Below are 15,127 nucleotides of genomic sequence, written 5' to 3'. Positions count from 1 at the left end.
AGAAGATATACAATACAGTGAAGCCCCATCTGAGAATTCTGAAAGAAAATTTTCATCCGATGGTTTTCCTCTTCCAGAAGAACATACACCATCAACTAGTCAAAATAAGGGGGGTCAGAGTAGAATTGATATGTCTGCGAAACTCGAAAAGTAGTAAGAATGGTAGAACATTTTCATGAATCTGTTCGGGGCTTTACAGAAATTCGTGATTCTTCTGACAGCCTAACAAAGTTGTCAACGCAGGCTTTTAAGCCAAATGAAAAAATGTCACTAATTCCATCTAATTCAGTGCATCAGATACCTTCGTCTGATTTAAGCAAAAAAGTTGATAACTACATTGAAAGTGAGAATTGGGAACCTTCAGAACATAGTTCTAATCTAGATGACATTAGTATCGGCGATATTGAAATAAATAAGCATATTATAGAAGAAGATATACAATACAGTGAAGCCCCATCTGAGAATTCAGAAAGAAAATTTTCATCCGATGGTTTTCCTCATCAAGAAGAACATACACCGTTCACAAGTCAAAATAAGGCAGGCACAAGTCAAAATGATATGTCTGCAAACTCTGAAAAGTAGTAAAAATAATGAACATTTTCATGTATCCGTTCGGGACTTTACAGAAATTCGTGATTCTTCCGACAGCTTAGCAAAGTTGCTCAAAAGAGGCTTTTAAGCCAAATGGAAAATGTCAAAAATCCCATCTAATACAGTGAAACCAACACCTCAATCTGTTATAAGCATAAAAGTAGATGACTACATGAAAAACAATTCACTGGCAACTTCAGAACATGGTTCTAATCAAGATGCGATCAGTATTAGTGATATTGAAATGAATAGGCCTGTAGAAAAGTATTCTAAACAAAACAGTAACATTGAAGCTCAAACTAAGAGTTCCAAAACGAAATTTTCATCTAGTTTTAGCATAAAAGTGGATAATTACACGAAAAGCAGTTCATTGGAAACTTCAGAGCATAGTTCTAATCAAGATGCGATCAGTATCAGCGATATTGAATTGAATATTGGAAAAAAATCTCCTCAAAAGAGTAATGCTGATGCTAAGTTTGATGACACCGCAGGTCAAAGTAGTTTAAATAAGGAGATGTTTTTAAAGGACGATGTTGAACGTTGGTTTCTACCAGATTGGTGCAGATGGTTTGCATGGTTGTTAGTGTTTTTCCACGTCGCTCTTTGCTCGTTTTTAACCGTGGTATACGGCTTGCAGTATGGGAATTCCAAGTTCTTTAATTGGATTTTCACGTTTGCGTTGTCGATTTTTCAGAATATGTTCGTCGTTTCGCCGATCAGAATGGTGCTTATGGCGACTTGGTTCGCTTCTTACGGCCGTTCTGCAGTGCAGAGAAAAGACTGGGTGGGTTTCACGGGGAAGTGGGCCCGATTACGTGCCCTGGCTAAATGGAATGACTTGAAAAAGCAATACGTTAATTTGGACCGTGTGTCAATAGCAAACTTGGCAGAAAAAGCAAGCATACTTGGTGAAGATGTTGTTGGCTTCGTGTCATTTGGTGGCATTAAAAGGGCTGGGGAAATTGTGAAACGGCCGTGGTGTTACAGATTCCCAACGGAGGAAGGTTTGGTTAGAGCTGGAAAGTTGAGAGTGGCAGTGACACAAGTACGGCGCTATTGGTTGGAAGCAATTTCCTGGACCTTGCTCGCTGTGTTTGTCACTGCTCTTATTGTGTTGCAAAGAGACTGGCGGCTTCTGCGTCTCCACAACCGCGCTAGGGATTACTTTGTCACCTCGTTCTACGAAATTCAAGCGAGAGGAGACGTTTTCGAGTTTTTAGAAGACGGCTTAGTACCTGCTCTTTTTAAAGAAAATGAAGCCGCCATTGCTGACCGTTTTGACATGCTCGGCCCGATTAGAATTCGACAGACCAGGATCAAACCATACCCATGCCCTACTCTCCCAAACAAGGTGCTAAAAAAGACTTGTAAGCCCAACAATTTCGAAGTGGATGATTTGATATATTACGAGACGGGCGACTTCGGACCTACGTGGACGTCTGCTGATAACAAACAAGAGAAAGACGACCATAAGTCTCAAACTACCAGCGCTTGGCAGTACCTTAATGTTGGAGAGGATTTCGGAACAAAGCTGGCTCTGGGGAACTCTATTCGGCGCTCCATGTATCCCTATGGTGGGTACGTTGTAGACCTTGGGTACACCAGCGATGATATTTTGCCGGTCGTTGCTGGCCTGAAAAATTCTCTATGGATTGACAATGCCACTGCTGCTGTGTTTGTGCAATTTTCGTATATCACCCCGTCTGCTCGACACGTAACTGCTGTCACATTGGTAGCCGAGTTCCTGGCTGAAGGCGGCGTGAATTTGTGCCATCAGACTCACAGCTATAGGCCTGTGTATATTTATAACATAGTCGACTTCATAGTGATGATACTTCAGGTTTTACATCTAGGAGTTGCATGTCTCATCGTGTTCGATTTATTCGTGCAATTTCACGCATCGCGTTGGACTGCTCGAGGAATCTATAATGTTGTTGTCGATTTATGGAACGGTTTAAGCGCTCTTAGCGTTGGTCTAACTGTGGCTGCATATTCCGCGTATTACTATCACATTACCACTGGCATTGCCGTAACTCAAGCGTACAGAAAAGACCCTGGGAAATATGCGGCATTTTCAACACCTGCATACCACAATGTGAACTACTTTTTACTCATGAGCGCTGTTGCCTTTACTGCTTACATGCGGTCACTCAAACTATTCCGTGGCAGTCGCGTGGTGTCGCTGATGATGAGGACTTTATCTCGCTCGCAAAACCAGCTGATCAGCGTCAGTTTCGTAGTTCTGGTTTTCATCATAGCTTACGGTCACTTTGGCGTGCTGTTGTTCGGCAATAATAAGTTTGACTTCAGGCACATAGCTGCTGCGGGTACCGCCCTGTTTTCTCTTATGGCCGGTATGGACGTCCAGCAGCCCGAACACGGCGTATCATCGGAGAGTTGGTGGGCAATTTACTTCGGTTCATTCATGATGCTCGTCATCGGAATATTCCTCAATCTTTTCGCTGCTGTTGTCGGCGACACTTTCCATAAAGTTCGACACAAACGAAAAATGGGCGAGAACGTTCATACCGAAGTGCTGGCAGTCGCATGGGTTCAAGAACAATTCCTGTTGTTTTTCGGTATCCCATCGACTAGATTTAAAGAAAAATATAAAGAGGTACCCATTTTATGGTTATAGTTACCCTTGCCCTCATGTAATTATTTTTGTACTTGTGTATAGGCTCGTGCATCTAATGAAAGTGGAGAATCCTATGATTGCTACAATTCGGTGACAACGAATGTAACACCTTTAGCGCAAGAGCTACAACTCATGATTGCAAAACACAATGACAATAAAAATTCTCTAACGCCGTGATGACAACACTTGGAATGTTATTTTTTTTGTTTAACGTTAGGCTTTTGTGTAGTTGAGCGGATATGTGAATTAACAATTATAGTAGAATGGGGCACGATGGGACACTTTTTATTCTATTTTCTTGTCCCAGTTGGTTGTAAACAAATACTATTAAATAATTTATAAAACCGTATCCTCACGACTCCTATAAACCGTTGTTGATTGTTTAAAACACCATTAGGATATTATGTGCTATAAAGGTGTCCCGTCTTTCCCCACCCTATATTACGCAATGGCGGGTGCATTTTTATGTTCGTATTAAAAACGCGCTTGGTCCACTTAGCGTCGGCGAAAGCAAGCTTACCCTATCACTGATAAAATGCCAATGACCCAATTCGTCTCGTATCTATTGCAATTACCCGAAGTTCTGCCGCTGATACAGACACACAGCAGTCTTGTGTGACCAAAATAGATTCAATCGCCCTTTTGCTTTATCCGTGGTTCATTTAATGCGAGACCGGTAATGCACCCTAACGCGGCGGTGTGTATATGGTAATAGTATTAAAGGTTTGGCAGAGATGGTTTTAGTTACCGTAGTGGTTTTCGTAGTATTGGCAATGTCCTTGGGCGTCCAGCTGGTAGACGGGAAATTCCACGTTGGCACGTCGTCGCCGCTTCTGTTGGACGGAGTGGCGCTGGGTTCTTTAACCATTACCGATTACAAGGAAGAATACGCAGCACCTGCTGTCAACCGCAAGACACGTCGCAGTCCGAGTTGTTGTGGCTTGCATGCCATTCCTCGAGTAAAGAATTCAATTTTTATTCAGCCGAACAGAAGTACTACAGTGCATTTAACTACAAGAAAACCAGCTCTGGGGAGAAACCCATTTCTATCCCTTGATGTTCCTTTGTCATTTCTTTCGAAGCTGATGGAGGTAAAGCGGCGAGAAGAACAAAGGAAAATAGCTAAAATTAAGTCTGTTCACAATAGCAGTTTAATGAAAAGAATCGGGAAATAGACAATGTTTTTTTATATATGACTTAAGAAATGAACCGTTGCTCATAAAACAGTAAAGTTATTATTGTTCGGTAAATTAATCAAGGTCATCACAAGAAGTTAATTTAAAACCATTGAAATTAGTCTGCGGAATAAACCAGTAAATGTTAACACAAAACTGTGGAGTTGTTTTTATAACAGATTAAACGGCGCTAATGTGACGGTTTATCGCTCGTCAAGTGCTCTTGTGTAGCAGGATATACAACTTTGTTACTTGTCTATAGTTCTTTTGAGTTTATAAAGAAATGTTTTAGCATTCACTTGTCATAGTGAAAACTGTAAAGAGGAAACTAGTTTGCAATAAAGTTTGCATAGTACAAAGCAGTTGAGCCCCGATGTTAAACACTAGTTTGCAATGCATTCTGTAAAAGCAAATCGCTAGAGGTCGCCCGAGATTATATTTAAAGCAAGAAATGCAACAAGCGTGCTCATTCGTAACTAGTTACACATCGAAGGTGTAGTAGCGTATACAGGCAGATCCGACTGGTCTGTTAATTACTTCTCTGCAGGAGAACCTTAGTTTTCCACTGACAGTATGCTGTGCATGGGAAAAAATAACTTGTAATTTAATTCGTCAGCTTTATTTATCAAGGCCACTCCTCTTCTAACCGCTGTATGCTTACGTATGTCTGCGTTACTGGGTAATACGCAACACTGATCACGTTTATGTACTCATAGCGGTATGACGGTGTATGTTAGATCATTCTGAAATATTGATACAGCTTTATTGTATGGTGATTGTTCAAACAGAAGAACGAATGTTTATTTCAGTTTGTTTGCTCAGTGTAAAGAATAAAGTCCGAGGTTAAATAGAAACATTATATCTGTTTGTATATTGCAACTAATCTGTGCTCGCTTTTAATTTGAGGTTTAAGAAGGTTAGCAGTGTGGTCAAGCAGTTATAGTGATCCAACATGGCTCTGGAAAGGGTCAATTACAACTTTACATACCCTTCTTATTCGCAATTTTTTAATGACGTTCTTGGCACTATGTCTGAAACTTGGAGGGATTTAGAACCCATGCAAAAGACTCCAAAGGGCTGGATGTCCACTGTAAAACGGTATGGAGTTGTGGCGTGGAAGGACCTTTATTACGCTGTATTTTTAGCCCTGTTATGGACTGCTCTCAGATCAGTGGTTACACTATACATTTTAAAGGTATGTATAAGAGTCATTGTTAATTGTTCATTTTTTAATATGAGTTTATATTTACAGCCAATTGCAATTGCTTCGTCTCTGGGTAAAAAAGAAACGAGAAAAGCGCCAGAAAGTGCTTGGAAACTCCTCTTTTACTCCTGTACATGGTCCTACTCCATCTACATTCTCTTTTTTACGACCCACAACTATTTTTACGACGCGCCTTCAACTTTCTATGGTACTACACCTTATTTTCAAATATTTTTATCAAATTCTAGTAAAATTTTCATCTTTTTAAATTAATCATTTTAGGCTGGAGGTCTGGTGCTGAAGTACCATCTGAGATATACATTGCATACATGGTGCAATTCAGCTTTTACATACATTCTGTATATGCCACATTATTCGTTGATGTATGGAGAAAGGACTCTGTTGTGATGTTGGCTCACCATTTCGTCACAATGCTGCTTATAGGCTTTTCTTACATATTCAGGTAATGTCTAATAGTAATAACTTATATATACATATCAAAGAAACAAATCAATTTACATATTAAATTTTTTGTTTTTTTGATAACTACAACTTTTTGTTGGCCATTTGCAAGATTCTAAATAAACTGTTTAAAGCTTGTATTTCACATCAATGAAAAATGATGATATTTTGGATAAATGACAGTTTGATTTTTTGGTTAATACTGGTTAGTCATTCAGATTCATATGTCTTGTCCATTATACTTTGAAAGTTAAATAGTATGGTCATATATTCATATAATATGTCGGTATATCAGATAAGATACATATTTTTACAGATTCACTAATGTTGGGGTATTAATTCTTTTTCTTCATGATATAACTGACATTTTGCTTGAGGGCACGAAACTTGCAGTGTATTATAAAACTAAAGGTGGATGGTGGTATGCTGTCTGTGACACAATCTCAACAATTGGTTTTATTCTGTTTGGTGTTGCATGGTAAGACAATTTATGTAGAAAATTTCTGAATGAACAGTATTTAAAGATTAAATAGTGGACAACTGTATCACATTTCATTATTTAGTTAAAACGGTCCGGACTGTATATTTTAAGCTTCGATTATGTTTTGCATTTTTTTGGAAAATTTATTTTTAATGTGGTTTTCTTGTACGGTATGAAATTTGAACAAATTGGTAAATTCTATAACTTCCATTTAAATTGCCTATGCTTTTATTTTGTCTCTTTCTCGCTTTACAAGCACAGACCTATAAATATAATGTTTGACACTGGAACAACCGGTTTTTCACACCCACGCAGAAGGAAATTTACAATAAGTGGTTGTCTATATTTATACAATACCTTGTGCCTACTGCTATTATGAATGTATATTGAACCATCCATCCCAGTCTAACAGCCCACGTCACCATTACGTGTATTAATAACTGTACACTTTTATGCACGCTAAAGATACATCCTGTACACACGCATGTGTCAGGCGTCTTTTGACGTGTGATTAAGTCGTGATACTATAATACACTGGTTTTATGCTTTTTCAGTAACGTTACTTGTAAAACACTATCAACACCACAATGATATGTTAAATATTTTCGTATTTACGAAAACCAGAATTTTTTATGTACCATCCTTTGATATCTCTTCCCCAATAGTTGTAATTTTGAGTAAATAGGTTGTAACAAATTAATTTGGTAATGCTTATTTTAAGTTATTTGTTACCTTGCCAAAACAGGCAAGGCCAAACGTGTCAACTAGTCACGTTTTTTAAGAAAATAACACAAATTTGAATTCCTTAGCTTCAGTGCTATGCAAGCATAGGGTGTCTAAATACACCCAATCAAAATTACTTTATGAAATTTGAGTAGTTCTATAATATAAAGTATCACATTGCTGGCATTTGAATGAAATATCACGGCCCAGTTTCCTGGTTGTTATTATATAACAGACTGACACAATGCAAATGTATTACTCATAAGTAACTATAAACATTTAACCGACATCAGCAGTGTTTCTGAACATATAACATACACATCTAGCTTGTCAAATAGCAAACATACTTATCAATTAAAGTTGCAATGTTTTCTTGGCAAAATCAATACTGTGATCTTACACTAAATCAAAATGCAGACCTGTATTAAATAGGCCAAAAAAATCTGCTTTAGATTGTGTTTTGTATTGGTCCAGTTCTGCTTTTTGTTCCCAAACAGAATGTATAGCCTAACTAGGCTTGTTTTATATTGTTTAACAGGTATGTATTTCGGTTGTACTGGTACCCGCTGAAAGCCATGTATGCAGCCGGATATGTGAGTCAGATGGTGACCAGAGACATTGCCTTCTACCACTTTTTCAACGGTTTGCTGTGGATTCTGCTCGCTATGAATGTTTACTGGTTTATGGTATGACAATATTTAAAGTTGTGCAGTTTCTTGATGGACTGTTCAATGTTATGTTATTGTTGCTGTAATTTTAATTCATTTCCCAAACTGTTCAGTATCATAGCCATAAGACATAACATATTCAATTGTTTTTTTTTAGTTTTTTATAGTAGTGTACGAGTAGGAGTAAGTTAAAGATGGGCAATATACAGAGCAATGGGCCAACCCTGGCTTAAACCCCAAGTATGCACTGTGGGACCTTAGCTGTATAAAAAATGCCTAATAATTTAAAAGTTATGTAGTAGTTATTGTCTATTAGACAAACAAGCAGTATTTTTAACAATGATTAATATTTTATAAGTTTGTTTGAAATTTCTCCTTAAACCTGACATCCTATAATTTCCCCACTGTCATGTTATGTTGCCTTTTGTAGCTTTACGATGTTAACTATATTTTCTACAGTTCATTGTAAACATGGCCTACAAAGTTTTAACTGGAAAAGCCAATGAAGTCGATGACACCAGAGAGTATGAGGCTTTTAGCGATGAAAATGGTAAAACAAAGAAAATGTAAGTTGAGATTTATGTTTTGTTGTGTTTAAAAACTGTGTATTGGCACTGACAATTTGTTTTTATGTTTAGGGAATAGAAAGAGATTAATCAGCAGAAGAATGCGATGACTCATCCCAAGTCTATGACCCTCCTTTGCTGATATCTTTTATATTAATCATGTGTTTGTGTGTTTCAAATTAGGTGTAGCTACCTCCTAGCTTAGATGTACTGCTGATAAGCAAACCGCCTACAAATTATTATTGTATGCGCTAAATTTAATAGTGTTATTTCATCCTCGTATGCCTTTAATTGACCATGAAAGCATATTTGCCATTATTTGCCGATTTTCGAAAAGGAATTGTTTTATTCAGGTTTCACACTGTTAGAATTGACTAAAAGTGATTTATTGTAGGCACGATTCTTTTAACTGTAATCTAGTAATCAAACTTGCCAACTTTAGAATACCGTACATTATAAACACTGTCACTATATTAGCTAACTCCGGTCCTACAGCAGTAACATTGACCATTTCATCATTAGTATTCTGTACCTGCTTGTTTGTGATGTTTCTGTGCAATTTTCTTTACATTTCAATTGTCGCCATTTTCTAAATCATCATTTTGCTTATGAACAACATAGCATAGAATCATTCACATAATGCATGTTTGTTATGGCTTACATCATGATTGCAGTTTTTTAATAAAATCGGAATATCATCAATTTCATTCGTATCAATAATAAAGGCAAACATACTGCACAATTAATACTAATAGCCAAGGGAAATGGCAGATTACATTTACACGCAGTGAAACGCCTGGGGATTTCACTTGAAAAACCACAGGGCTGCAGCTGCCAGAACAACCACAACGATACAAAGAAATATTTTGAATTCTTGAAACATTTTACAGAAGAGTGGATTGGTGTTTAGCTCTGTGGTAAATATGCTTGCATCCTTGTTCTGGTGTGGATACGGCTTATCAGGAACCTCCATGTCCAAGTACTCACATAAAGGTTTCCAGCCATGTGAAGGTTCATGCACTAGTCGCTTGTTTTCAGGTACAGTATGCAGCACATACGCATTGTGTTTTCTGTATTTGAGCTTGTACAACCTTTCGTTGCTTGACCATTTCAATACTAACAGCATATTCTCAATGCCGTAAGCATAATTAACTGAAAAATGTCAGGAATTTGAAAATCGCACAACTTCGTTTATTTGTTTCTTACATAATTTGCTTCCCAAATGCATTATATAATACCCGGTAGGTGAGAGAAAAAACAGAAATCGAAATATCCCGAAAGTGCCATAAAATTTATCCTGCATTCCCTTGAAGCTTTTCCACCATTTGTCTTCATCTCTGATTGTGTGAATCACCTGAAATGTTAGCAGTGTATTATATTTAACACAACTGTGTATTTAACAAAACACCATTCCACATTAGAAGCTTAATTTATGCTGCTGAGGAATTTTTCAACATAATTTTGCAGGAGGTCGCATCAGAAAACCTGCCCCAAAATTGGTTATTTTAACTCGCCAAAATAGAAAGAAAGAAAGGGTAGGAGAGGAAAAAATTAGGTGTACTGTTTATATTTAGGGTTGTATTCAAACGGGTTATTTACTTAAAAAAAGCATTTTTTGCACCTTTGCATTAGGAAACACCCTGTATATTTCTTCCCAAAATGCTATAGCTGGCCCATCAATGATGACGTCCACATCTTTAAAAGCATTATAAATGTCTTCATCTGTAATTGTTCCATCAAAAAATTTGTACCACAAACTTTTCAAGAAAAACAATTGCTCAGCGTAATCATAAACATTGTAACCAAGATCAGACAAAGCTTTTGACATGCTCTTGGTCCCAGTTTTCCAATAACCCGTACATATTATTTTCATTTTTATTTTACAAAAAAAAGACGCAAAACTGTGAAGGAATTGGTACTTCTTATAATCAATACTAAAATCACGTTACTGCATACTGTTTTCCTTACGAAAATGTAGTTACATCACTGGCATTCTGGCAAAAGCGTTTAGTGGTGTTGGTGTATGCATATTAGTATTTATATACATTCATTTTCATATAGGTTATAAACTTGCACCGCATATACAAGTGTGTTGTACATGTAACTAGACTGCACATAATATGATATTCGCTGTACTCACGGCTCGCAAAAAATCAAATCTCCTAATTTTACGACTTTCATTTTATTGAGGGAAAGTTTTTTGTTGATGTTTACAATTTCATGACGTCTGGGAAACCACCTTTTTGGGATGCAATATCATGGATGTTTGTTTGTATTAATATTGCAGGAATGCAATATGTTTCAAGTGTATGTGGTACAATCTCTTATTTTTATTAATTGTCCACGTGTCTTAGGTTTATACCAGAGTCGGACTCTGGTTTATGCTAAATTAAAATAATAACTTTTAACTACAGACACTAATCAAGTAGATTTTGTGAATTTTAAACCCAAAACTAAAACTGATACGTTCATCACTATTAAATGCAAAGAGATTGGTTTTAATCTCTTTGATTAAATGTGTTAGAATGTTATCTGACGTGTACATTTTGCACCGTAAAGTGCTACAGACATTCGCCACAAAGGTTGGTGCACTTGTGTGCCCAAAAGGTCAATAAGCGTACCAAATGAAGCATGACTATCACCAAGAAGCAGCAGCTAAAACCATACACTACTGAATACTGATATAAACGCAGGTAAACTAAATTCTGATTTATCCCTTTTTTATTTTACAATAAATGGTTTCGAAAGTTAATAAATCTAAAGTTTAAAAATAAAATTAATTTTGGGGGGTTTTAAATCAAAGGCACAAGTAGAAATTTACCCATACAATACAACATGTATGGAACAGGCTTATAAAACAAGTCTACAGGTGTAAAAGATGGAAGATCCTATTTTGGTCCATGGCGCTGCTGCTAGTGTTATGCAAAAGCTGCAGAAATCGCAAGCAGCCAGACAACAAGCTAAAACAAAAGAAAAGCTGAATGAAATACAAATGCGAATAAACAATGTAAGGCTAAATAAGTTTTAAGAAATGTTTTTTAAATGATTTTTATTCAATGTTACAGTAGCTAGTAAGTATATGCGATTAAGCTTTAAATATTTTAATTCTTTATTTAGACTCTAGAAGATTATGATGACAGTACAAAAGTTGCAAAGTCACTGAGTGATAATATGAAACTAGTGTCTGACATGGTGGGTATTGGTTTATTGAATGAATGAAACTTATTTATCTTTGTGTGATTGGGCAACGACAGCAGCCTGCAGAGTATGGCAGTTCCTGACGAGATCTCGCGCATGCATGAAGGTTATTTTTCACGTGCCCGCGTGCTATCATCAAAAATCGGCGTGCAAGCATGTGTATTTCAAAGCCACGTTAGGAAATCCTACCTAATTTAATACGTGTTTTTTCATTGTTTAATTAATTAATTGGCGCACATGGAACAAATTATGGCGTGCATAACCGAAAGTTTGTAAACAAAATCGCTTGTGCACCTGCCATAATCTGCAGACTGGCAACGACATATAACACGTAACCTATATCCCATTTCATAGACCTTGTGCCAGCTGAAGATTTACCATATATTTAACATTTTATGTGTTTGTTATTTGGCTTGTTTTTTACTGTCTACTCAAAGACACAGTAGGCCACAATAGTACGAACATATTATAATCTCATTTTACACCCCTACGTTGATGGTTGTCCTTTACTTTTTTCGATAGGAAGAACTAGAAGCAATTCTTAAAGATGACATCTTAAAAAACAAGTATCAACAAAAGCTAACAATATTTATAGTTGGATACCAAACTTTGTGCAATGAACGTGCCGACATCCTGTCACAGTTGTATGAGGTTTACATCACCAAACAATTTATTTGTCTCATTTTTTTACCATAAATATATATATACCTATAATATTAATATCTCAAAGAATGTAACATCGGGATGTGTATTGACAGTATATGTCCATTTTTAATAAAGTGCGCTATATTATTTATATATTATATATAAACCTCTTGCTTAATAGGTTAATAATAATCCTCACATTGCAGGCTATGTCAACCATTGCTTAGTCGAATATGCTAAATGAATAATATTATTTCTTTTTGAGTGCATCAACCATGCTTTTTAACTGACACTCGTTCCCACACTTTTTACCCATAGCAGGTTTTAACAACTGCTGTTTTGCTGTTGATTCCTTTTTTTCTTTAAATAATATGATTTTCACTATAGTTTTCTAAAAGTCAAGTAAACACTATATTACTTCTAGTTCTTCAACACCTACTCTGTTCCGGAGGGGAGTGAGGAAGAGCAGGAACTCTCATCTTCCGATTCTTACCTAGAATCCATTCATTCCAGTGTTCAGGATGCTCTGGATTCAATGGAGGGAGCAGTAGGAAGACTGAATGATGTAAGCAGGGATGTAATACTTTGTATGGATCAAATGCATTCTCTAACTTCAAGCAAGTCAAACAAGTAAGTTAGTATATATAGTGGTGATTTTCCCATTATTGAGAAAATCTGGTACCTTATTTTTACTTTGGTTATTTTATAAAAAAGTTTTGTTTTAATTAATGGTAATGAATTTAGTTATTTGTATATATATAGCCTAAATTATAATCAATCTTAACTCTGACAAAATATATATATATATATTTTATTATCATGTAAAATACAATCAAGTTGCACTGCCAGTGTTTAAAACCTTTGACAAGGTACATGTGCAGTTAACTTATAACTGACTGTTAGTACGTGGCAATAGCCCTATGGTTGACCTCTTTATTTTATATTGTTAACAAGAGTTTTTTCATGGTGTTTAATTTAATAGTGTCATAGAAATCGTTTGTATATTATTTTTTATGGAAAAAAAGTTTTTATACATTTTAATTTTTAACAGAACTAAAAAAAAACTTGAAAAAGCACTGCATCATGCAAAAGATGAAGTGCAGAAAATGAAGGAAAAATTGCTCAACTTTCAACAAGGTATACACACTATGCAAGTTAAAATGCGGGTAAAATGAAATGGTATTGGTAAAACTTCTTTCAGATTTTGGATTAAAAGAAGATAGACTGCAACAAGCTACCATGCAAGTTGATGCTAAGAAAGTTGAAATTACTCATTTAAAGAAGCAAATTGACATGAGCAAGGTTGGTAAAAGTTAAATTTGTCAATGCTAGGCACCTAACACTGGGTATGCACGGGTATATATTGTACCTTTTTAACTTATGTGTTGACTTTTTGAAGTTAGGTGCTGATTCTTGTACAGTTCAAACAATGGTGCAGTTTTTATAAATTCTCATATGCATGATGTATGGGGTCTATGAGATTTTGAAAAAAAAATACAAAATCAGTTTTGAAGGTGCGACTGTTTTTAATCAACTTATGATCTGTAACTTAGTAACACAATAAAATATGACCTTGTTTTGTTTATCACCTTATGTCAACGTACTTAACCTTATGAAGTTGAATGGCTAAGAGCTAACCTTTGCTAAATGGATCTAATTTAAGAAGTTTTATAGTTAATATAATAGCTACCCTACAGTAAATAAACATTTTTTTTCAAATTTCAGAAAACTTACGAACGCATGCAAGAAGATTTAAAACAAGAGAGAAACTTGCTCCAAATTGAAGTGGAGGACTTGAGAAGAGAATTAGAGATGAAAGAAACAAGTAAAGATCAGCCTGTGGTCACCAATGCGTCAGAAGTTGGAACGAGATTAAAAGAAATACGAGAAGCTGCTGTGGTGAGTCAGATCGTGTTGGAAATGAAAGCGGCTTTAATTTAGAATAATAATGTAAAAACAATAAAAAAAGTAAAATAATAAATAGATATATATATATATATATATAATTTAAAAAAAAATTAAAAATAAAAAAAAACGACAAATTTTGCAAAAGCAAATGCATACGTTTAATGTGTCTTAGATCGAGTTTAGCGCTAAGCGTTTGTATTTCATTAGGTGGAGCTAAAGAGAATGAAAGTAAAATTAAACGCAGAAGAAGTGGAATTACCAGAACTAAAACAAGGTGAGTGTTTTTATTTTTTTTTATTCTGGAAAATTTGTGACTTTGTATTAAAAATTTCTTTTTGAAAGTTTTTTTTAAGAAGTGTATTAAGCTATTTATTTAATAGTTATATTAATAAATATATGTACAGTCCATTAATATATATTTTGTTTTATATATATATACTTTTTTATTATTCATTTTGCTTCTCCCAGCCACCTTTGAAAAGCAGTAAGTGTGTTTTTGTGCATGTGTTTAACACATTGTTTTGCATTCAAACAAATTAAAACACTATTTTTGCAATGCATGGTGTTCACCCAACAGTGTGAAATAATGTGATTTAACCCCAACAATGTGAACAACCCAACAGTGTGAAATAATGTGATTTACTAACTATACCTACAATTGGTATTTTAACTACAATTTTCACTGTGTGTGGTGTGTTTCAACTTATTAACACAGGATGTGGGTGTCTTAACACTTTCGGCGCCGCACTAATTTGAACAATCGGACACTGGGTGCCGCAAGTAATTTAGGATTTTATTAAATTTTTAATAAGCCATGAATTGCAATTGAAAGTTGCGAATTATACAACAGTAAGTAACAGGATCCAAG

At 35.6% G+C, this 15,127-nt stretch overlaps 4 protein-coding genes and 1 non-coding gene across 8 annotated transcripts in view; 4 read left to right on the top strand and 1 right to left on the bottom strand.

Moving 5' to 3' along the window:
- Positions 1-268: 268 nt before the first annotated feature.
- LOC100179421 (polycystin-2-like) lies at positions 269-3,739 on the top strand. The gene is made up of 2 exons (XM_002122291.3): positions 269-3,208; positions 3,272-3,739. The coding sequence occupies exons 1-2, from the start codon at positions 692-694 to the stop codon at positions 3,404-3,406; spliced, it is 2,652 nt and encodes an 883-aa protein (XP_002122327.1). The 5' UTR covers positions 269-691; the 3' UTR covers positions 3,407-3,739.
- Positions 3,740-5,241: 1,502 nt separating this feature from the next.
- Positions 5,242-9,210, top strand: LOC100184115 (ceramide synthase 1). The gene is made up of 7 exons (XM_002127687.4): positions 5,242-5,599; positions 5,657-5,816; positions 5,891-6,071; positions 6,387-6,548; positions 7,813-7,960; positions 8,402-8,508; positions 8,581-9,210. Exons 1-7 carry the CDS (start codon positions 5,357-5,359, stop codon positions 8,585-8,587), a joined length of 1,008 nt encoding a protein of 335 aa, XP_002127723.1. The 5' UTR covers positions 5,242-5,356; the 3' UTR covers positions 8,588-9,210.
- Positions 5,603-5,655, top strand: mir4022 (microRNA 4022). Its single transcript, NR_034416.1, has one exon. It is a non-coding gene; the product is annotated as a microRNA 4022 (primary transcript).
- On the bottom strand, positions 9,159-10,719 carry LOC100181738. The gene is made up of 3 exons (XM_002127550.5): positions 10,130-10,719; positions 9,715-9,862; positions 9,159-9,660 (listed from the first exon to the last, which is right to left on the bottom strand). The coding sequence occupies exons 1-3, from the start codon at positions 10,379-10,381 to the stop codon at positions 9,314-9,316; spliced, it is 747 nt and encodes a 248-aa protein (XP_002127586.1). The 5' UTR covers positions 10,382-10,719; the 3' UTR covers positions 9,159-9,313.
- A 379-nt stretch (positions 10,720-11,098) lies between these two features.
- The window catches only part of LOC101242598 (protein Daple-like), a 28,157-nt gene continuing 24,128 nt past the window's right edge, over positions 11,099-15,127 (top strand). For 2 of the 4 annotated variants that reach the window (XM_026834181.1, XM_004225918.4), the window contains exons 1-9: positions 11,099-11,201; positions 11,378-11,515; positions 11,626-11,700; positions 12,229-12,357; positions 12,776-12,981; positions 13,403-13,488; positions 13,553-13,653; positions 14,077-14,250; positions 14,467-14,533. In XM_026834181.1, coding sequence (XP_026689982.1) covers positions 11,387-11,515; positions 11,626-11,700; positions 12,229-12,357; positions 12,776-12,981; positions 13,403-13,488; positions 13,553-13,653; positions 14,077-14,250; positions 14,467-14,533 — 967 coding nt within the window. In that variant the 5' untranslated portion in view covers positions 11,099-11,201; positions 11,378-11,386. Of the gene's footprint in view, positions 11,202-11,356; positions 11,516-11,625; positions 11,701-12,228; positions 12,358-12,775; positions 12,982-13,402; positions 13,489-13,552; positions 13,654-14,076; positions 14,251-14,466; positions 14,534-15,127 lie in introns of all 4 variants that reach the window. The other 2 variants (XM_026834182.1, XM_026834183.1) reach the window with 2 other exon arrangements.

This window comes from Ciona intestinalis, chromosome 4 (assembly GCF_000224145.3).
Source record: "Ciona intestinalis chromosome 4, KH, whole genome shotgun sequence".
NCBI classification, from domain to species: Eukaryota; Metazoa; Chordata; class Ascidiacea; order Phlebobranchia; family Cionidae; genus Ciona; species Ciona intestinalis.
Note: the sequence above shows the minus strand (reverse complement) of the source record. Positions and strands in the feature narration are given on the sequence as shown.

Coding starts and splice junctions, on each gene's coding strand:
- LOC100179421 (XM_002122291.3), top strand. CDS start 692: ATGTCAAAAATCCCATCTAATACAGTGAAACCAACACCTCAATCTGTT. Junction 3,209..3,271: donor TTAAAGAAAAATATAAAGAG/GTACCCATTTTA, acceptor ACTTGTGTATAG/GCTCGTGCATCTAATGAAAG.
- LOC100184115 (XM_002127687.4), top strand. CDS start 5,357: ATGGCTCTGGAAAGGGTCAATTACAACTTTACATACCCTTCTTATTCG. Junction 6,072..6,386: donor GGCTTTTCTTACATATTCAG/GTAATGTCTAAT, acceptor ATATTTTTACAG/ATTCACTAATGTTGGGGTAT. Junction 6,549..7,812: donor ATTCTGTTTGGTGTTGCATG/GTAAGACAATTT, acceptor ATTGTTTAACAG/GTATGTATTTCGGTTGTACT.
- LOC100181738 (XM_002127550.5), bottom strand. CDS start 10,381: ATGAAAATAATATGTACGGGTTATTGGAAAACTGGGACCAAGAGCATG. Junction 9,863..10,129: donor GGGTGTTTCCTAATGCAAAG/GTGCAAAAAATG, acceptor CTAACATTTCAG/GTGATTCACACAATCAGAGA. Junction 9,661..9,714: donor GCATTTGGGAAGCAAATTAT/GTAAGAAACAAA, acceptor GACATTTTTCAG/TTAATTATGCTTACGGCATT.